The sequence below is a fragment of the Microtus oregoni genome, unplaced genomic scaffold (assembly GCF_018167655.1).
Source record: "Microtus oregoni isolate MIOR12 unplaced genomic scaffold, Mior012 000005F_ref0000423, whole genome shotgun sequence".
In the NCBI taxonomy this organism is placed as follows: domain Eukaryota; kingdom Metazoa; phylum Chordata; class Mammalia; order Rodentia; family Cricetidae; genus Microtus; species Microtus oregoni.
In genome coordinates this window covers 9561316-9584230 of record NW_024543064.1, presented here as the reverse complement: position 1 = coordinate 9584230, position 22915 = coordinate 9561316, and the positions used below count along the sequence as shown (strand labels likewise).

Here is a 22915-nt window from a genome sequence, read left to right as displayed (position 1 = left end):
AACTATAAACACAAAATCAAGCAGGCAAGTGAGCAGAAATAAGCTTCAGAGAAGGAAATGGAGAATCTCAGAGTCCTAGAGGCTGGAGCCCCTGCTTCAACTCCTGAACATTTGTCACCCCATACAGACACCAAAGGAATCCAAAACTATGTACACAAATAGAAACTAGCTAAGTAAAATAAAACTGTGGGCTGGAGAGATGGCTCAGAGGTTGAGAGCACTGACTGTGCTTCCAGAGGTCCTGAGTTCAAATCCCAGCAGCCACATGATCTGGCGCCCTCTTCAGATGCAGGCTATCTACATAATAAATAAATCCTTAAAATAAAATAAAACTGTTGGGGAGTGATCCAGTGTATAGATTAGTGACTTTCAGGCTTATCTGGGTTTTTCACAAAAGGAACTCTGTCAATCTAGACACTGATAAAAATGGATGTATTACCAGGGCTTTGTTGGTACACACCTTTAATCCCAGCACTCAGAAGGCAGAGGTGGACCTCTGTGAGTTCAAGGCCATCCTGGTCCATAGAGCGATTTCCAGGAAGGCTCCAAAGCTACAGAAAAACCCTGTCTTGAAAAACAAATAATATATATATATATATATAATCTGTTGGGCCTCTAGCATCCAATCAGATGGCAGTTACTGGTTCTGAGGTACAGCTGCGGGGGGGGGGGGGGGGGAATTGTGAGGAAAAGGACCTAAGAGTCAGAAAAGACCCTGAGGGTCCTGAAGGCCAGAGTCGCTGTCTGCCCTGCCAGGTTCAGTGCCTTTTTATCAGGCCTCCTAAGCAGACAGTAACTTCCCTCCATTGTGCCATTCCACCACGTATAGAGACATAGACACTCGATGGCACACGGAATTGTGATCTGTGTGTCTTCGGGGGAACTAACTAAAGACATTGGTCCTGATTCTAAATAAAAATATTTTGATTCCTTGGTATGCTGTTTTTGAGACATAGTCTCATTGTGTTAGCCACAGCTGGCCTTCGACTCTCTATGTAGACCAGGCTGCCTCAAATTCATTAAGATCAGCCTGTTTCTTCCCCTGCAGTGATGGAATTAAAGTCATGTGATACCATTGCATGGTCAACATTACTTACTTCTCCACCTAAGCTTTTCTGTGAACCTGCTCCTTTGGGTAGACTGACTGGCCAGCAGTCTCCCGGATTCTGTCTCTTCTCCCCCATGTCCTTCCCTCAGCACAGGGTTTGCAGATCCTCACCCTCATCACAGGTTCTAGTGTTTACCAGGATGCTGAAGAATCTGAACTCAAGTCCTCATGTTTGTGCAGGAGTCATGTTATGTGCTGAGTCATTATCAGCCTCAGTAATAACTTTATATATCTATAAATATAGATGTGTATCTATATCATATAGAGTGATAGGTATTGAATCCCTAGTTGCTGGGTTCCTCTGTCACCGATGCAATAAGCCAAATCAAACCTAATTAATAAATCCAGATTTAATAAACAGGGCAATGCAAAGGAGAGCGCCACTCCCCCCTCCCCCCGGGTGACTCTCAGGCAGGCAGAACATGAGAGCACACGTGACAGCTTTGTGAGCCTGGTCTTAAAGAGCCAGCAGGTGTGATCCCGAGCATCTCCAGGAGAGGAGCCAGCAATGGCAGATTTTCTCAGGGGCAGAGTCTGGAATGCGACTTCCTCCCACAGGAGATTCCAATCATATAGTTATATAGATTTATATCTATTTATGCGTATGTTTTTCCGTATGAGTATATATGCACCACATGGGTTTCATGCTCCTACAGAGGCAAGAAGAGGGATTTGATTCCCCTGGAACTGGAGTTAGATACAGGTGAGCCCCCGTGTGGGTGCTGAGAATGAAACCCAGGTCCTCTGGAAGAGCCCCCAGTGCTCTTAATCCCTGGGCCATCTCTCCAGCCTCCACAGTTCACTGGTGATGATGGATGTCTGATCTGGTGTTGATACTGTTATGCTGGCTTGATGTGGGAACTATCTGAGAAGCAAGAAATGGGGTCTGAATATTTGTTCAGTCTGTTTTCTTCAGGGCTTACAGGCATTCTGCACCCATGCTGCTGTCGTCTTCTGCAAATGGAGTTTCACGAATTGCTGCTGAGCCGGCCACCTTTAGAGAGATACTCAGGACTTTTGAAAAAATGGTCACTTGCCTTCCACTCAAGGTAAGGGGTGTTGAGACCACGCTTCCCGCCTCATGAGTGCAGTGCCTTGTGTGTGTTCCCTGTACTGTGAATGCACTGTGTGTGGAGGTCAGAGGACAACTTTGGGGAATTGTTTCTGTTTTTCCACAGTGGGTTCCAGGGACCAAACTTGGATCCTTCAGGCTTGTAAGGCAAGTGCATTCTCAACCCAAACAACTCTCTCGACCCTTTCTTATCCTTTGGTGATCATTTTGAACAGGAGTATTGAGATAATTGTAAAAGCTAGACAAAGCAGTTCTTGAGATCCCCGGCCAGGCAGTGGTGGTGCACACCTTTAATCCCAGCACTCGGGAGGCAGAGGCAGGTGGATCTCTGTGAGTTCCAGGACAGGCTCCAAAGCTACAGAGAAACCCTGTCTCGAAAAACAAAACAAACAAACAAACAAACAAAACACAAATGACAGCTCATCCTGGGGAGAATGTGGAGCAAGGACTCTCTTCCATTCTTGTCAAAAGAACAAACTTGTACAGTTACTTTAGAAATCAACATGGTGATTTCTAAGAAAATTGAGAATCAGTCGACCTCAAGCTCCAGCTACACCACTACTCCATCCTACCACAAGGACACTTGTTCAGATGCTTTTTGTTTGTTTGTTTGTTTGTTTATTTTCAAGACAGTGTTTCTCTGTAGCTTTTGGTTCCTGTCCTGGAACTAGCTCTTGTAGACCAGGCTGGCCTCGAACTCACAGAGATCCGCCTGCCTCTGCCTCCCGAGTGCTGGGATTAAAGGCGTGCGCCACCGCCCGGCTAAGCTGTTTTCATAATTGCCAGGAAATAGAAATAACATAAATGTCTGTCAATAAAAAGAATGATAAAGAAAATGTGGTATACTTACACAATGGAGTTAGAAAATCACCTATTAGATAAAAGATCAACTGGGTGATGTTGGCACACACCTTTAATCCCAGGACTCCGCAAAGAGAGTCACGAAGAGAGGTGTGGAGCTCTTGGATTCAAGGCCAGTCTGGTCTACTGAGCCACTTCCAGAACAGCCAAGGCTATACAAACAAACCCATCTCAAAAAAAACAAACCCATCTCAAAAAAAAAAAGGCATGGTGGTGCACGCCTTTAATCCCAGCACTCGGGAGGCAGAGGCAGGGGGATCTCTGTGAGTCTGAGGCCAGCCTGGTCTACAAGAGCTAGTTCCAGGACAGGAACCAAAAGCTATGGAGAAACCCTGTCTCAAAAAATCAAAAAAAAAAAAACCAAGTCGGGCGATAGTGGTGCAGGCCTTTAATCCCAGCACTCGGGAGGCAGAGGCAGGCGGATCTCTGTGAGTTCGAGGCCAGCCTGGTCTAAGAGAGCTAGTTCTAGGACAGGCTCCAAAGCTACAGAGGAAACCCTGTCTCTAAAAAACAAAACAACAACAACAACAAAAAAAAACCCAAACCAAGCAAACAGAAAACACAAGAAAAAGAAACATATAAATAAAAGTATGGGGGCTGGAGAAATAGCCCCATGGTTGAGAGCATTGGCTGCTCTTCCAAAGACCCGGGTTCAATTCCCAGAACCCATATGGCAGCTCACACCTGTCTGTAACTCCAGTTACAGGATATCTGATGCCAGTGCATATAACGTTAAATAAGTGTTTTTTTTTTAAGAAAAAAAAAGTATGACATCATGAAGTTTTCAGGCAAATGGACGGAACTAGAAAAATATCATCCTGAGCAAGACAACCCAGACCCAGAAAGACAAATATGATATGTACTCACTTATAAGTGGATGTTCACTGTCGAGTAAAGGATTATCACACTATAATCCACACACCAGAGAAGCTAAGTAAGGAGACTCTAGGGGGAGATGGGGGACACATCGATTGATTTCCCTGGGAAGGAGAAATAGAATAAACTTTTTGGGTGGGCAGAGAACTGGAGGGGATGGGGACAGGAAGGATCAGGTGGGAGAGGAAGGGAGGAGGGAGACAGTATGGGAAAAGAAGCCTGGAATGGAGGGGCTTTTAAGGGGCAATGTGGCAACCCAGAGCACTGGTTAATTCAAATTAAAAAGCATCTTTTTTTACTTAAGAAAAAGAAAAACTCCGGCCTTTCCTGGATGGGATCTCTGTAAACTCAATGCTAAGACTGTGAGTTAACAAGGTGCATGTACTAGAAACTGGCTGTAGGGAGTACTGAGATCTGCCACTGCTCAGGCTAGCCCAGAACTCCTGGGCTCAAGAAGTGATATTTCAGCCTACAGAAGGCAGAAGTCGATTCTAGCCTAGTACCACCAAGAGCTTAAACTGGGGGGAAGAGAGCAGAGGTGTGTCAATCGAGGTTAGAGACTTACCAGATGTGACAGTCCTGACTCCAAGCTCCTAAACAGTTGTTACCTCTGGCTCCTCTGAGGCTTTCATACCCTGTCACTACACACACACACACACACACACACACACACACACACACACACACCTTCACAGCTGGAGCTCCTAATACAAACTGCTGCAATCTGGTTAGACTTTTGAAATTCCACCCAGAAATCCTGCTACAGGATTTTGTTTTTCCTTGTATTAAGTGGTTGAAAGGGAAATACTCGGTGAAATTCAAGGGCCGTTTGTGAATTCACTCCACAAACACGGACACCTCCCACTGAATAAACACCATAGGTCAGAGAAATAGCACAGGGTTTGTTCTGTTTCTCTGCATAGACTGAAAAACAAAACAAAACAAAGCAAAGCAACAACAAAAAACACCAGACATGAAGGCACAGGCCTGTAGTCCCAATACTTGGCCTGTGAAAGTTAGAGGCCTTGGAGTTTGAGGCCAGGCTAAACTACATTGTGAGAGGCCAGCCTGGGTTACACAAAACTCTGTCTCAAACAACAGGGCCAGGAAGATGGCACAGCAGGTAAAAGTACTTTTTTTTGTTTGTTTGTTTTGTTTTTTTGTTTTTTTTGATTTTTCGAGACAGGGTTTCTCCGTAGCTTTTGGTTCCTGTCCTGGAACTAGCTCTTGTAGACCAGGCTGGCCTCAAACTCACAGAGATCCGCCTGCCTCTGCCTCCCGAGTGCTGGGATTAAAGGCGTGCGCCACCACCGCCCAGCTCAGGTAAAGGTACTTTATGCCAAGCCTGATTACCTGAGTTGGAATCATTTGATAGAAAAAAAAGAAAACAATTCCTTTAAATAGAAATAGGTACTGAGAAATGGCTTAGTAAGGAGCACTTTATGCTCTTCCAAGAGGACCCAGGTTCAGTTCCCGCCACTCACATGGCAGCTCGCAACCTTTCATAGCTCCAGTTCCAGGGGATCTGACTTCCTCTTCTGTCTTCTGCAGGTAGCAGACACACCATACATACATACATACATACATACATACATACATACATAATGCAGGCAAAACACTTATACACAAAAAGTAATAAATAAGAAAATCCCCAAACTTTATTTTTTTAAAAAAGATTTATTTATTTATTATGGGTACAGTATTCTGTCTGCATGTATGCCTATAGGCCAGAAGAGGGCACCAGACCTCATGACAGATGGTTGTGAGCCACCATGTGGTTGCTGGGAATTGAACTCAGGACCTTTGGAAGAGCAGGTAATGCTCTTAATCACTGAGCCATCCAATCCCCAAACTTTAAATTAACACTCTTTGACATCAAAATACTAAAAATATTCCACAGAGAAACAGTTTTATGAAGATAGCCATATCCACACTACAGAATGGCAATCCATGTAGCCACTATCAACTTTATGGTGTCTTGGTTTGTTTCAGACAGGGCATTGTTTACTAATTAATTTACTTTTGGTGTTTTGAGACAGGGTTTCTCTGTAGCTTTGGAGCCTGTCTGGAACTCACTCTGTAGACCAGGCTGGCCTCAAACTCACAGAGATCCGCCTGTCCCTGCCTCCCGAGTGCTGGGATTAAAGGCATGCGCCCACCACTTGCCCAGCTCAGACAGGGCATTGTTATATTCAGATTCGCATTCTGTTGGAAGTCAGCAGCTGCTACTGGATAAAGACTGTCTAAAGGTCAGACTTGAATGGTACAGCCTCCTTGTCTTCTGAGATTCAGCTCGCAGCTTGACCGGAACAACCGTTCCTATTTATCTGTTATCCCCACGCATACAAGAGTCACACGGACAGCGTCTGAGCCTGAATGGGCAAGCGGGAGTTACCTTTAACATCTGACTTAGTTATTGCAGTTTCTGATTCTCTTTCTTCTCTTTAAATGCCCAGTGTTGCGGCACAAGCACCCCAGTTCCAGCCCTCAGGAAGCAGAGGCCAGTGGATCTGTAAATGCAAGGCCATCTTTGTTTACATAGTGAGATCCTATCTCAAACATCACCTGTGTGTGCTGTGTGAGGTGTAAGACTGTAGGGTGGGGGTGGCAAGAGTGTCATTGCACATGAATAGAGCTCACAGGATATCCCGCACCTTCTGCCTTTGCACGGTTTCCTGAGCTCAAACTCCAGTTGCCAGGCTGCTCGTTTTACCTGCCAAATCATTTTGACAGCCCTCAGTTTCCCTGGACCAATTTTGTCATCTCTTAGCTTTTTAGAAGTTGATCCTTTTCGACTTGGTTTTAGATTTTAGAATGACAAAGGCAGGGATGGGGTGTGGCTCTGGGGCTGAATCTCTGCCAGCATACCTGAGGCCCTGGGCTCCATCCCAAGCTTTGCAAGGGAAATATTCCAATAAGATATCTCATGATGACACGCGTCCAAGTGAAAGCCCTTGTGTAACACGGTCACTTTCACAATTGGGCAATCTGTATACAGTTGAGGAAAACAGTGAAACGGAGGCTGGAGAGAAGGCTCAGCACCGACTGTTCTTGCAGTAACTGGGTTTGGTTCCCAGCATCCACATGATGGCTCACAACTGTCAGGAACTCCAGTTCCAGGGGATCTGATGCCTCCTTCTGTCTGTACACATGGTACACATACTTACACTCAGGTACACACATAGAAAAACAAATAATAAATATTTTAAAAATAGTAAAGTGTATTTACCCACCCCGTGGCCAATGGTGTCTTCATTCTTCTCCTGCCAACCCCATATTCCTATATTTCTTTTTCTTTCTTGTTTTTTGCTTTTATTTGTTCAAGACAGGGTTTCACTGTGTAGCTCTGGCTATACTGTATCTGACTCCTTAGATCAGGCTATCCTCAAACTCAGAGACTCACTTGCTTCTACTTCCAAATGTTGGGATTAAAGGCAGGCACCAGCACACCCAGTGATCTTTTCTAACCAGTTCTATAAATGACAAACAAGAATTCAAGATAGGATTAAGGGCTAAATGTCCACCAGGAATGCAAGATTGGCTTAACATCTGAACATCTACTGATAGCCAGCCAGATATGCTAGGGCTCATTGTAATCCCAGAACTCCAGAGGCAAGGCAGAGGGTTCAAAAGAATTTAATGCCAATACTCAGCAACTTTTCTTTTTATTGTTTTGAGACAGGGTCTCTCAATGTAGTGGGGGCTGTCCAGGAACTTGCTATGTACACTAGGCTAGTGTAGAGATATTTTGTTTGTACTCTAACAAATAAAGCTTGCCTGAAGATCAGAGTGCAGAGCTAAGCGACTAGTTAGCCATAGAGGCCAGGCAGTGGTGGCACATACCTTTAGTCCCAATACTCAGAAGACAGAGGCAGACAGATCTCTATGAGTTCAAGGCCAGCCTGGGCTACACAAGATTGGATTTGTCTAAAAGAGAAATAGAGCTCACACAAAGGTGATTCCAACACTTGGGATCACATGCCTTTAATCCCAGCACTAGGGAGGTGGAGATAGGAGAGATATGGCTGGGTGGAGAGAGGAACATAAGGTGGGAGGAGAAAAGCATGCAGATGCAGTCTGAGGATGCAGTCTGAGGTTCAGTAGAAATGGCATCCAGTCTTAGGTTTGGTAGAGATGGCATGCAGTCTGAAAATTCATAGAGATAGGTTCGCCCCTTCAGTCTGAGCATTGGTAGAACTCTCTAGTGATTGGCTGTTCTGCTTCTCTGATCTCTCAGCTTTCACCCCCTAATATATGACTCTGGGTCTTTATTATTAGCACCAGTTAAAATTTGTGCTACAGGTTAGCTTCAAACCTGCAAAGACCCACCTGCCTCTGCCTCCTGAGTGACGGGATTTTAAAGGCGTGCGCCATTATACCGGGCCTAATAAGAATAGACATTTTTGAAAAAAGGAAACAAGCAAGTGAGCTTGACTTGACTTGAAAATCAATTGTTCCTGAGCACAGTGGCAGTTCATACATGCAATTCAGGAAATGAAGGCAAGAAGATTGCCATCAGTTTGAGGCCAGCTGGGGCTATGTGTATGTTCCAGACCATCTGGGACCGTAGTATAAAATCTTGTCTCAGAACACAAACAAAAGAAATCACTTACTACACTTACCCATACCAATGAAAATAAATGTAACCTCACCTAGTCCAAGAACAGAATTTGGCAAGCTTCATTTGCCCGTTCGTGACTTTCTTTTCATTCCCCCGCCCCATGTTGTGTGTCAGGTAGTTCAGACTAGCTTCAAATTGGCCGGCTGGCCAAGGATGACCTTGAATTCCTGATCCTCGCACCCACCTCCTAAACGCTGGCATTAGATACTAGACTGCTATGCCTAGTTAAGTTGGTGCATGGAATTGAACCAGGATAGCATGCATGCTAGGCAAATGCTTTATCACTGGGCAATGTTTGTCATGCTCTCGTGTAGCCCAGGCTGGCCCAGAGCTTTCTGTGTAGCAGAGGATGACTTTTTTTTAATTTATTTATTTATTAAGGATTTCTGCCTCCTCCCCGCAACCGCTTCCCATTTCCCTCCCCCTCCCCCGATCAAGTCCCCCTCCCTCATCTGCTCAGAGCAATCAGGGTTCCCTGACCTATGGGAAGCCCAAGGACCGCCCACCTCTATCCAGGTCTAGTAAGGTGAGCATCCAAACTGCCTAGGCTCCCCCAAAGCCAGTACGTGCAGTAGAATCAAAAACCCACTGCGATTGTTCTTGAGTTCTCAGTATTCCTCATTGTCCGCTATGTTCAGCTAGTCCGGATTTATCCCATGCTTTTTCAGACCCAGGCCAGCTGGCCTTGGTGAGTTCCCGATAGAACATCCCCATTGTCTCAGTGTGTGGGTGCACCCCTCGTGGTCCTGAGTTCCTTGCTCGTGCTCCGTCTCCTTCTGCTCCTGATTTGGACCTTGAAATTTCTGTCTGGTGCTCCAATGTGGGTCTCTGTCTCTGTCTCTGTCTCCTTTCATCGCCTGATGAAGGTTAATATTCATGAGGATGCCTATGTGTTTGTCTTTGGATTCACCTTCTTATTTAGCTTCTCTAGGAACATGAATTATAAGCTCAATGTCCTTTATTTATGGCTAGAAACCAAATATGAGTGAGTACATCCTATGTCAGAGGATGACTTTGAATTCGTTTTCTCTTCCCTCTATTCACAAGCGCTAGGCTGATAGGTATATGTCGCTATTTCTGGCTTTTAAAGCATCATTTCTTATTTGACAAACCTTTCCATCATATACAATAAGGCTAATTAGCTTATCATCACCCTTTCATAATTCTCTTGGGGAGTTCTGGGACTCTCAGTTCAAGGTCAAAGGGATTTTAGATGGAGGATTTGATCTTGGGAAAGTTTGTCAAAAATGTCAAAAGGTTCAAGTCACTTAATAAATGATTATATCTGGATCATGGTGAAATAAAAGCCTTTTCCTTAGCCGGAGGGATAATTAGAAGAATTTAAAAGCTCAGACAGGAAGTTACATGATAAAGGAAGTAAGAGGATGTCAATGACAGCACTAGGGAGGCTGAGGCCAGAGGATTGCTTAAAGCTCAAGACAAGCTTGGGCCATAGAACCCCTGTCTCCACAAACAACACGAATCCTTTTAGAGTCCTTCAGAATCTGGTCCCTGTCTAGAAAATGTTTAATTTACTTTTATGTATGTACATGTGTATATGTGCATATGGTTTCCATGGTTGTCTGAAGAGGGCATTGGGTCCTCTGAGACTATAATTACAAGAGCCACCTCCTAATATGAGTGCCTGGACCCAACTTGGGTCCTCCAGAAAGCAGCAACTCTCTTAACCATTGAGATCTCCATTTCTCCAGCCCCGATCCCTTCCCATCTTAAATATACTTAATTTAAACACAGCTCTTAGAGGCTGGTGACCTGAAACGTCTAGAAGGCTGTTGCATTTTGAAATGACCTATTGAGGGAGCTGGAGAAATGGCTCAGTGGTTAAGAGCACTGCCTGTTCTTCCAAAGTTCCTGTGTTCAATTCCCAGCAACCACATGGTGGCTCACAACCATCCGTAAGGAGATCTTCTGGCCTGCAGGCACACATGCAGACAGAATACTGACAATACTGTATACATAATAAATAAATAAATCATTTTTTTTTTTGGTTTTTTTCGAGACAGTGTTTCTCTGTGGTTTTGGAGCCTGTCCTGGAACTAGCTCTTGTAGACCAGGCTGGTCTCGAACTCACAGAGATCCGCCTGTCTCTGCCTCCCAAGTGCTGGGATTAAAGGCGTGCGCCACCACCGCCCCGCTAAATAAATCTTTAAAAAAAATGAAATGACCTATTGAGTAATTTACCCCCAAATCTAAACATGTACATGATAATAGACTATTATATAGTGTCCTGCATGCCATTTGAGTTGAGTTTTATTAATGTCTTGAGAGCAAAAGATGAAATCCCACGAGTCTTGGGAGCGCCAGGTTGTTGGTACCAATGCTAGATTTGCTGATGAGCCTGAATGGTCAGGGTGTTTACTTTACTTGGGATGTGCCCTTTAATCTAGTTATCTTTTTTTTTAAAAAAATATTTATTTATTTATTATGTATACAATATTCTGTCTGTATGCCTGAAGGCCAGAAGAGGGCGCCAGACCTCCCTACAGATGGTTGTGAGCCACCATGTGGTTGCTGGGAATTGAACTCAGGACCTTTGGAAGAGCAGGCAATGCTCTTAACCACTGAGCCATCTCTCCAGCCCTCTAGTTATCTTTGTATCATGGAATTTTCTTGAGTCCAGCGGGTTTTGGTGGTAATTTTGCCAGTCTGTGATCAGTTTATGCTCACAAAAGAAACCTTATATTCAGAGACTCATGTCCCTGTATATGTTGATGACAATGTCAGGCCGGCCTCACACTTACAGAGATCTGCCAGCCTCTGCCTCCACAGTGCTGGGACTAAACACGTATGCCAACGTGCCCTGCTAATGCTAGCAGGTTTTAATTAGTAAACCCACAACCACCGCTGAAATACTTATGCCTCAAAAGATGTGCATCATAGCAATAAGCGGGCCAGGAGGGGATAGTGCATGCCTTTAATCCCAGCACTTTGGAGTTAAAGGTAGAAGGATCTCCAGGAGTTCAAGGTCAGTTTGGGGAGCTCCGTGAGCCAGAGTTACACAGAGAGACTCTGTCTCAAAATACAATACAATACAATAAAAACAACATAAAATAAAAGATGTTCATGCAGGCATGGTGGTGCACACCTTTAATTCCAGCACTCAGGAGGCAGAAGCAGGTGGTTCTCTTTGAGTTCAAGACCAGCCAGTAATTTACTTCACCACAGACTTGTACTACTATGTCTGGTTTAAGGGTCCTTTCCTTTGTTCTCTGAGATGGGAACTAATGCAGCCCAGCCTGGACTCAGACTCACTACTTAGGCAAGGCCAACTTTGAATTCTTTGTTTTATTTATTTAGGTTTTTCTTTTTCTTTTCTTTTCTTTCTTTCTTTCTTTCTTTTTTTTTTTTTTTTTTTGAGACAGGATCTCTCTATGTAGAGTTCTGGCTGTCCTAGAACTCACTATGTAGACCAGACTGGGCTCCAACCTTCAGAGATCCCCTTGCCTCTGCCTCCTGAGTGCTGGGATTAAAGGTAGGTGTCACCATACCTGGTCTTCTTTATTTTTTTATTATATGTGTTCATTCTGTGTCCCTGTGTGCATGAGTGTGGGCATGTGTGTACCACAGCTCCTGTATGTGGAAGACAGAGTCACTGTATGTTGGATTGATTATTAACTTATTCCCTACAATGATACAGAAAGTCTGACAGAGGTAGTCAGAACACTGACCAAGATTACACCTCAGGCTTAAGGCCTTCTATGCACAGAGTTAAATGGTCTAAAATGAAACCAAGGGTCCTCAGAGACCACCCTGTGCTTCTATAACTTCCTCCCAGTGCCATTGTTTTGTCAAGGATCCAAGCTTTTTTTGAACCCAGCTTCATGAACTGTTCTCCAAATGTGTGTGAGAGCTGCTTCTGATTCTATATTCTTCTCATTCATCTTTTGAAAAAGATAGTTGCACTTATTTATTTATTTATATCATTTATTGGTTTTTCGAGACAGGGTTTCTCTGTAGCTTTGGAGCCTGTCCCGGAACTAACTCTTGTACCAAGCTGGTCTCAAACTCACAGAGATCCTCCTGCCTCTGCTTCACAAGTGCTGGGATTAAAGGCGTGCGCCACCACTGCCCAGCTGCATTTATTTATTTATTGGTGTTTACTGTGTCTGCCATAATGTGCACGTGGAACTTGCTTGGGAACACTCTTTTTTTACATGCTTAGACATTAACCAGGTCCTTAAATGGGTTCTGTTAGTGATGTAGCTCCAGGCTTTCTACAAAGGACAGACTAAATCATTCTGAAAAGAAGCCAGTTGCCACCTGAGTTGATCAGATCAATAGTTCTTTGACTGAGTAATTGCCTTAAATAAGATCTACCTTCAGGGACTTGATGGTCTAGCGGGAGTTCCATAGACTTGAGATGTTAACTATCTCCGGGTTTAGGTGTCTGAAAAACTAGAAACTAGTTTATTGTTTCAGTTTTTCTCTGTGTGTTTTGTTTCGTTGATAGTGATTTATTTTATTTGGTGTTTTGGTAGTGGGGAGGGGGAGTGGGACAAGGTCTCTACAAACATCCCTGGCTGTCCTGGAACTGATTATGTAGATCAGGCTGATCTGGAACTCACAGAGATCCACCTGCCTCTCTTTCCCAAGAGCAAGGACACCATACCTGAGGATTAGTGCCAGATTAAAGGTTTGGACCACCAAGACCCCCTTTGTTTTGATTTGGTTTTGGGGAGTCTCACTATGTTTTGTTTTATGTTTGTGTGTCTATTTGTTTTTTGTTTTGTTTGTTTGTTTGATAGTCTCACTATGTAGCCCTGGCTGTCCTGGCACTCACAAAGATCTATCTATTTATTTCAGTGCTGAAATAAAAGGCTTGCACCATCACCCTTGGCTATTTTTACTTAATTGAGTTTTATTTTTTAATTGATTTTTAAAGTTAGGGTCTGGTCTCAAACTCTCAGTTTTGTAGAGGATGACTTTGCATATCAGGTCCTCCTGCTTCCACTTACTGAGTGTTGAGACTAAAGGCAGGTACCTAAACATTTTTGTCAACTGATCTACATCCCTAGCCCTCCTCTGCCCTCCTCTGCTTCCCCCCCACTCCCCTCCCCCCCACTCCCCTTCCCCTGAGCTTGTGTAAAGAAGGTGAGACAGTCCTTCAGGGTTCCTGCTTCATGAAAGAGTCTGCTACACATTCTACAGGACAGAGAAAAAAAAAACTGACCGACAAATTGCCAATATAGGCAAAATAGTCTTTCAAATTTTCTGTTTCATGAAAAAGTCTTCCACATACTATGAGCCTGTAAGCTGAAGATGGATGCCTCAACACTATAGAAGAACTTTGGGTGACTGTTCAGGCAGCAAGATGTCTCTGTCAATTCTGGAGTTTTAGAAGTTGCTTACAATGCACTTTCTGTTTACTTAGGTCATATTATTTCCTTCTGGGGTCTTTGGGGTTGGAGACTAGATTGTCATAGTTACTTTCCTCTCATTTCTTAACCAAGATGGTTTTAATATAAGACTTAGACTCCGTAGGATAGGATAACTACTGAAACATTTAGCCTATGTTTCCTGATTGATGTTGTTCATGCTGGCTGTAATTCTAATTTTTACAAATGTTTTTGTCTCTTCTTTTCCCTAGACAACACTTGTTTACTTTTGTGTTTGTTTTTTTGTTTTTTTGAGACAGTGTTTCCCTGCGTAACAGTCCTAGCTATCCTGGAACTAGCTCTTGTAGACCAGGCTGGCCTCGCACACACAGACTTCCATCTCCCTTTGCCTCCCAAGTGCTGGGATTAAAGGCATGCACCCCGACCACCTGCTTTGTACTTATTATTTTATCGTGAATGTTTTGCTGTATGTGTCTATGTACTATATGCATGTGTAGTGCCTGTAGAAGTCTGAAGAAGGCACCGCATCTTCTGGAACTGGACTTATAGTTGTCTGTGAACTACATTGTGGATGCTGGGACTCAAACTGGGATCCTCTGCAAGAGTAACCAATGCTCTTAACCATTGAGCCATCTCCCCACCCAAAGACAGAGTTTAATTAAGCAACTCAGGCAAGCTTGGAACTCATGAATCCTTGTACCTGCCTGTATCCTGAATGCCTGTACTGTACACATGTGTGTATTACCTAGACTAGGTGAAATATCCATGTTGATTATAGAGACGTCCATGTGCTGTCTGGTAAAGCAACAGCTCTGCTATCAGGGGCCAGCTGTGGGGCAACAGGGTGACAGACACTCCCTGTCCTGTTAAGGGGCAATCGCCATCCAGTAGGTTGGATTGTCATGGGGCAGGAGTGTGCGTGCATGTGTGAGTTTCCATTGCTGGCTGAATGGGTAAAGAATTTGGGGTCAGCTGTCACAAACGACTGTTTCCAGGCTGTGGAAAGATGTGAACAAACCTAAGACAGACAATTAGAACTTTTAACTTAGTGTAGGACTTGGTGGCGCACACCTTTAATCCCAGTACTGGGGAGGCAGAGGCAGGAGGATCTCTACAAATTCCAGTCCAGTCAGGTCTACACAGTGAATTCAGGACAGCCAGAGCCACATAGTGAGACCTTTTCCAAGAAAAGCAAACAAACAAAAAAGCTTCATGGAAATGAGTTGTCTTGGATTAGGGGAAGCAAGGATAAATCTCTAAAGCACTGAAGGTGTTTCTTTAAGTGTGAATTTATTTATTACTCTGTGGGGGGGGGGTGTGCATGTGTGTCCAGCAAGTGTGTCATGGCACACGTGTGGTCAAGGACAGCTATGTGGAGTCAGTTCTCTGCTGCCCTCCCATGGGTTATGGAGATTGAACCCCGGTCCACAAGCTTGCACCGAGCGAGTCTCGTTACGCACTGTGCCATCGCAGTGGTCCCGCTGAAAGCTGTGTTTGTTTGTGGCCGTCTCATGCAGCCCAGGCTTGACCAAACTCACTTGCACTGACCCTCCCGCCTCTACCTCTAAATGCTTTTTTGTTTATTGTTTGTGTGAGGCAGGGTCTCACTCAGGCTTGCCTAGAACTTTCTCCATAACCTCTGGGTTCAGTTTTCTGCGAGCAACACTCCCAGACTGCATAAGACGGAAAAAATGCTTGTGCGTTGGTATTTAAAATCTACCTTTTAAAAAGTTTCACTTGTTTTTTAGAAAGAAAACAAAGTTTAACATATTTTCATATACGTTGCATTATTTAAGAGAACTAAACTTCCTTTTTAACTTTAAGTGGCTACACTTGTTATTTAAAAGCAGCAAACTCCCTTTATAATTTTAAACAATGCACTGGGGGCACCCTTTAACCACAGTGCTTAGGAGGCAGAGGCAAGGGCAGCCTGGTCTGCATGGCGAGTCCTAGACCAGCCAGGGCTACAAAATGAGATCCTGTCTGAAAACAAACGTTTTAAGAGTATTCCTATGTAAATCACACAGAATTATTCAAATTATCCACCAATAGCACTCACATAATACACACACACATATAATTGTATATTAATAATATAGTATAGTGTGTATAATATATATATAATTTGAGACACACAGAGTGAAGGTGTTGCTATAGCCCTGGCTTGTCTGGAATTTACTGTGTAGACCAGTCTGGCCTGGAACTCATAGAAATCAGCCTGCTTCTGCCTCCTGAGCGCTGAGATTAAAGGTGTAGTTCACCATATGACCATTTAACGTTTTTTAAAATACTCTATAGTCCTTGTAATGTTACCATGTGCCACTTGGTTTGACCTACCAGAAGGTGGCGCTCAAACCCCATAGTTTGTAAATCTTTCTTAAGCTCACAAAAGTGGAATCTGTTTTGCTTTGGTGGTGAGCAGTGATTTAACAGTGGCCAGGGGTCAAAGCTCAGTCCCATTCTGTTCTCATGTCTCTGTCTTCCTCTTGTTTTATCAGAAACAGGGCAAACTGAATGTTTACTAAGCCCTAACCATGCATCAGTACATTGGCTCCTAGGCGGGCCTCATTGTCTAGATGTGGCGCATATCCTCATCTGATGTTGAAACTAAAGCTCATACTTCAGGTCCCCTGCCCCTAACCATCAGGCCTCAGCTGGGGAACTCAGTAGAAACCCTTTATTTAAAGGCACAATCAATCAATTGACCACAGGCACCTTGGTTTTATTCATCCTTATACCCTGTGTCATCTCTAAACCAGCTCCAGGGGACTGGAGAGATGGTTCAGTGGTTAGGAGCATTTGGTGCTCTTGCTGGGGACCAAGATTCAGTTCCCAGAACCCAAGTGGCCTTTCCTGTTTGTAACTCCAGTTCCAGGGGAATCTGATGCCCTCTTCTGGCCACTGTGGGAACTGCATGCTCTATGGCTGGAGATGCAGCTCATTGGCGAGCATGAATACCTAGGTTTAGGCTCAGTCCCTCGCAATCACCATGTGGTGGCACATGCCTGTAATCCCAGCACTTGGGAGGCAGAGATCAAAGGATGTCACAAGTTCAAGATATCTTTGGTTTGGGAAGTAGAAAGATTTTTCATTGATATGATCGAGTCCCCCCAAAAATACAATATTGTAACAGATACTAAGATCACACAGGTATGGAAGACTTTGTGTGATCTTAGTATCTGATTCCAAGGGAATCTAGTTGTCTTTACCAGCCATAACTAGTTTAGGCCAAGAAGGGTTGCAACCCAGAAGGAGGGAAGGCATGGTTTGGGGAGATCTAGCTCTAGCTAGCACTCAGCTCCACATTGGGGAGGGTTAGTGTGTCCTAGTGGAAGTTACCCGTATTCACATGGATTCAGTCATGTCCAGCCCTACCAAAATGGAGCCAGGAGATAAGGACAGAGCCCTGTGCCTGCGAGAATTCTTCAGAGCCACTCTGTCCCAAATAAGCCCCCTTCAGGAGGTTTGTGTGCCTGACTGCAGCTCCTGCCACAGGCCCCTGGGACCAGTGAGCCTCCCCCCTCAACGGGTAACTTGCATTTCTGTTTCCTTTAAACACATCCCCTCCACCCCTTGGATACACTCACGTACATACATCTCAGGCTGCAATCCTGTTATTCCCAATCCAACGACTCTGGAGAGGAGATTCATGGCACATGTGACACATGTGCCATGAAAAGAATGGGCACCAATACCCAAGAGAGGAGTTGAAAATGCGAGTTAATGAAACAACGTTCCCGGCCAGGTATGGTGGGTGTACACTCTCATAACCCACACTAGTGGTGATGGTAGTGGGAGCTAAGGCAGGAGGAATACCATGAGTTCAAGTCTAGTATGAACCACAGATACCAAGACTTCTTGCTATCCCAGCTCCAAGAGGCAGAGGCAGGCAGATCTCTGAGACTTTGAGGTCAGCCTGGTATACAGTGAGTTTCAGGGCAGCATGGGCTATGTAGACTGTCTCTGAAGAAAAAAAAACAGAAAACCAATTTCTTTAACACACATTTATTTTAAACAACGAAAATTCCCCTAAATCCAACATATACCCCAGCAGTGCAATGCTTTAAAGATTCACAGCGATAGAGCGTTTGGCTACGTTTAATCCCCTAGTAGTATTACTAATAACCACCCACCCACAGTGCACTAGGACTAGTCAAGAGGTTGTAACAGCTGTAGACCCAACACAGGTCAGATGAAGACCAGATCTGGTGGTGGTGGTCAACTGTGACCTAGGTACCTTTAGACTAACAGAGATGTTTCTTAACTACTCTGTCTGCTTTACTGTTTATCTGCCCTGGCTGTCCTAGAACTCACTCTGTAGACCAGGGTAAGCTCAAGCTCAGCTCTTCCTGCCTCTGCCTCCTGAATGCTAGGATTAAAGGCGTGTGACACCAACATCCGGCCTTGCTTTACTGATTTTCAAGCATGTGTATGGTTGTTGCCTATTTAAAGTTTAAGCCTATCCCTTGCTACTTTGTGGTTGCTGCCGGTGGCTACTGGGGCCCGCAAAGCTACCACAATCACAGTGTATTCCACTCACCCTGTAACATCAAGGAGAGAAGAACACACTGGCCATTTCTTTACTCAGTCCACATCATAGTCAACAACACCCTCAAGTGTTTCTTCATCTGGATTCTAGAAACGTCACCTCTTATTCTGAATGTGTGTGTCCTAAAGGTCCCATCAATTCTCAGGTCAACATTTCTCTCTGAGGTAGCCTTTGCTGCTAGACCCATCCCTTCCCCACCCCCGCCCCTAACACCAACTGAGACCACAGGTTCTGTGTTCTCTTCGGGATTCACCTATACTATAAGGAACCTGCTTCTAAGAGTTAGAAGGAATCATTTGGTACCCAACTGGATAGGACCAGATGCCTGGTACAGCTTGGGTTCTGACTCACATGGCTTAGTAACCACGAGGTGGACAGGGAATGATGCTGAACCACACTGTCCTGGTGTGTTTCAGGGGCTCCATTGTACTGCTCAGCTCCTCACGAAGCTGTTCTAGCCTCTTGTGGTGGAAAGCACCCTGGGCACCATAAATCTCCCACGGGGTAGAATACATCTCCAAGGTTAAGCGGCTCAGCCTGGCAGTGTGGCAGAGCAGGCGTTCCAGAACAGCCACAGAGATGGGATTCCTTAAGTAGTTGAACGTGGTGAGCTGGGAGCAGCTGCTCAGGGCAGGCAGGAGGGCACTGAGCTGGGAGTCCATAATTCTACAGTTCTCCAGGTCCAGGGTCTTCAGGGTAGCTGCGACTGTCTCTAGCAGGACTCGGAGGGGCTTGGGATTTATGTTGGTCAGTATGACACCACTTAGATCCAGATGTTTGAGCTGACGGATGCCTGGACACTGGGTCAGGGACTTCAAATCTGATTCCGAAAGCTGGCAGTCAGTGATAGACAGAGTCTCCAAGGGGACCTTCAGGCACCTAGGGAGAGATCAAGTGGTTAGTTTTCTATAAGTAGCTGTGGTTAGGTTAGGGACTCCTGGGGTAGGATGGATGTTTGTTTTAAAGTCATTCCGGCTACTATATAAATGCCAATACCCAGTAGGCTGCCCCTCAGAGTATGCTCACTCAAATTACCCATTCTAACTCAGGGTCTGGCACCATCACTCTGTGTCTAGCTCCACCCACTGCCCTGCAGCTCCTTCCCCCACTGTTAAAGCAGGACACCCCAACTCTAGCTTTATCACTAAGTTGTTCCGAGAGAAAAGGCTTTGCTGCAGTCTTGAGGGAAAGCTCTCCATCTTCCCTCACCTGAGCAACCGGTCCAGCTGACCTTCAAGGAAGGAGATCGAGTCCAACGAGAGCTCACGGAGGTACTCCAGGTTGTGAAACTGCGAGGTAAACTGGTCGATCAACTTCCCCTTCTCCTCGAGGGAAATGGGGACAGGGATGCAGACATGAGAGAGAAGGAACTTGCGGAGATTGCGCATCTGGCCCATGTAGGGAGCAAAGCTGGCCAGGGTGGACAGTTTCCAGGTGCAGCACACTTCCACTTCCTCCATATAGTCCAGGTCCAGCATTTCCAGAACCTTCACGATGTTCCGGAGAGCGATCGTGGAGATCTTCAGCTTCTTACAGCCCAGCAAGCCTGTCCTCCCTTCCACCCACAGCAGGAGGTAGGACATGCACGCATCCAGGGCTCTTGGCTTGAGGCACATGTCTATAAACACCTTCAACGACTGCTTGGCCATTACCCTTGCACCTCTGTCTTGTGTTTTCTTCTTACGCTTGACTTCCAGAGAGCCGGCAGCTGTCTCATCCCCGGCCCACACGTTCCAGAAGTCCTTGTGCATAGCACGCAAATCCAGAACTCTCAGTTTGTGGCTACTGTTGAGGAAATAAGTCTAAGAATTAAGACAAGAACCCACCTTTTCCCCATCATACTTCTTTTCCATTTTTTAAAATAGGGTCTCGGCCAAATTGTAGCCTGAGGCCGAGGGCTGAAACTATAGGCTTGCACTATGAAACCAGGCCTGAACCAATTTTGATTCTTACTCCCAACATCACTTCCCTCCCTCTCTGATCCTTCTATTCATCTTGATGATCTCTAACCCTTCCTCTCTAATCTGGCCTGGTCCCACTTCTAACGCCTATGGAAAGAGGCAGGGGTAGGCACAGCTATGTGTCATGGGAACTTTTTCTGGGTTGTGCTCTGATATCCAAGGGAGTCAGGCATTGGTTCAAGAGGCAGGATTCACATTCAGCTGGCCAGAATGGATCATGGAGTTCCTTGGCGGGCTCGAGAAGAGAAAGAGGCCCTCGGAGGAGAAAGCGGTGGGGCCAAGGGGTCGCGAGGCCTTTTTGAGCTGGGAAGTAGACACTTGTGATTCTCTCAAGTTTATATCCTTAATATTTATCCCCAGGTTTTATTTTTTAAGAATGATAAAAGAGGGCTGGAGAGATGGCTCAGTGGTTAAGAGCATTGACTATTATTCCATAGGACCTGAGTTCAATTCCCAGAAACCACATGGTGGCTCACAACCATTTGTAATGAGATCTGGTACCCTTTTCTGGCCTGCAGGCATACATGGAGGCAGAATGTTGTATACATAATAAATAAAATCTTTAAAAAAATGATAAAAGAAATCACAATAACTATATCTGTCCTAAACAGTCCTGAACACTAAAGTCCTAGACGGCTCAGCAATGATCCAATGGCTTCTGAAATCCTCCCAAAGCCACCAGAAGCCTCTAAGCTTCCCTCTGTTCCCTATTCTCCTTGACTCTAGCTCTCCCTACCCTAAACTCCCAAGCCTCCCTCCTAGAGTACCTGGGGTGAACCTTCTGGTCAAGCAGTATGTTAATCCCATCCAGTATGATTTGTAAGGTCTCCAGGTAGGATGCCTTCATCTTCATCAGACCTCCCAGTGGGAGACAAGGGAAAGGCCAGACCTGCACCATCGCCTTCAGGACCACAAACCGTTTGTGGGTGAAGGCCTCCTTGAAGAGCGGTGGGAAGAGCTCCACGGGCAGGTCCTGCAGACCAGAGACGGCCAAGGCCTCGTCCCTCAGCAGGCTCCGCACTGCCAGATGCAGGAGTGTGGGTGTGGCCTGGAAGCTCATCTTGATGGATCTGCAGGGAGATGATGCTAAGGCAATGTCCAAGAAAAGACATCCAGGATTAAGAAGCCCTTCTCAGCCAGGTGGTGGTGGCGCACCCTTGGGAGGCAAAGGCAGGCAGATCTCTGAGTTCGAGGACCAAGTTCCAGGATAGGCACACAGAGAAGCCCTGTCTCGAAACCCCCTCCCTCCGACAAAAAGAAAAAAGAAAGGAAAAGAAAAAGAAGCCCGCCCTTCAACTCAGAAACCAAGTCAGGCCCACAGCTGCTGCTCTGGCAATGATTCCCCTTACCCATCCGTTCCCAAGCAGGATCCCCTTGCACCGTGTCCTCTCACCTTCAGTATGGTCCTAAGAGCCTGAGAGCTTACTCTGCTTTTTAGGTAAGATTTCTGTCATCACCTAGGGCCCTGGAACAAAGGTGGAGTATGTCCTGTGGCCCAACGGTCACATTCTCAGTTCCAGCAGTGATTCTGGCTGGGAACAGTTTAGGAGGCTGAAAAACCAATTGCTATTTTCGCATTAAAAAATAATAATTAATAGCCAATGGATGATGGCGCACACCTTTAATCCCAGGACTCAGGAAGCAGGGACAAATGGATCTGAGTTTAAGGCCAGCCTGGTCTACGAAGCAAGTTCCAGGACAGCCCGGGCTACACAAAACAAAGCAAAGGTGGCGGTTCCCGTCTTCCTCACCTGTGACAGCTTCACAAAGTCACATGGTTGGGAAGGCAGTCTTGAGAGGCATGGGAAGGATCAGGGAGCTGGTGGGGATGGATGGGTAACACAGAGGAGGAAGAGAAGGTGGAGGCTGGGCTTGGATGGTTTGGGTTGTGTTTTAAAAGGGAGAAAGGCCATGGTTTTTGGAAGCTTTGGGAAACAAGGGTTATAAGAGTTAATCAGTCCTTTTTCTACTGCCTGGGACTTTGGCCAGATCATCACTCAGCTTCTCCCCATCTGCAAATGAGGCTCACAACCACACTGCCCCGGATTAAAGTTGCAGACCACTTCCCCTGGGTCTTCAAAACACCTTTTAAAAATTATTTTATTAATGTTATTATTATAGGTAACTTCTCTTGGGTTCCAGGTTGTCCTCAAACTCATGAGGTAGCCAAGGACGACCTTGAACTTCTGATCCTCCTGCCTCTATCTCTCAATTGCTAAAATTACAGACCTGTGCTACCATAAATGGATTTATGTGGCACTGGGGAATCAAACCCAGAGCTTGTATATGCTAGGCAAGTACTGTACCAACTGAGACAAGAGTTTTCCAGAAAAGGACCACCAGGGACCCCAAAGTTCTGGCAGTGAGCAGGACCTCTCCTTAGCTCATCAACTTACCGGAGGGTTCCCAAGCTGTCTGATGGAGTCACCAGAATATGTAACCAGGATACTCTAGCTAATGGTACCACCCGCCAATGAGCAAAGGCAGGAACTGAGTCTTCGGGTTGCAAT

At 45.4% G+C, this 22915-nt stretch overlaps 1 protein-coding gene across 1 annotated transcript; it reads right to left on the bottom strand.

Annotated features, from left to right (window-relative positions):
* Window positions 1-18800: 18800 nt before the first annotated feature.
* LOC121448454 (PRAME family member 12-like) lies at window positions 18801-21465 on the bottom strand. The gene is made up of 3 exons (XM_041652493.1): window positions 21173-21465; window positions 19654-20229; window positions 18801-19323 (listed from the first exon to the last, which is right to left on the bottom strand). The coding sequence occupies exons 1-3, from the start codon at window positions 21463-21465 to the stop codon at window positions 18801-18803; spliced, it is 1392 nt and encodes a 463-aa protein (XP_041508427.1).
* Between the last annotated feature and the right edge of the window lie 1450 nt (window positions 21466-22915).

What these genes read in the sequence shown, in the direction of transcription:
- LOC121448454 (XM_041652493.1), bottom strand. Translation starts at nt 21,465, where the DNA reads ATGAGCTTCCAGGCCACACCCACACTCCTGCATCTGGCAGTGCGGAGC. An exon ending in GACCAGAAGGTTCACCCCAG is followed by an intron (nt 20,230 to 21,172) that starts GTACTCTAGGAG and finishes TTTCCTCAACAG; the next exon opens with TAGCCACAAACTGAGAGTTC. An exon ending in CAGCTGGACCGGTTGCTCAG is followed by an intron (nt 19,324 to 19,653) that starts GTGAGGGAAGAT and finishes ATCTCTCCCTAG; the next exon opens with GTGCCTGAAGGTCCCCTTGG.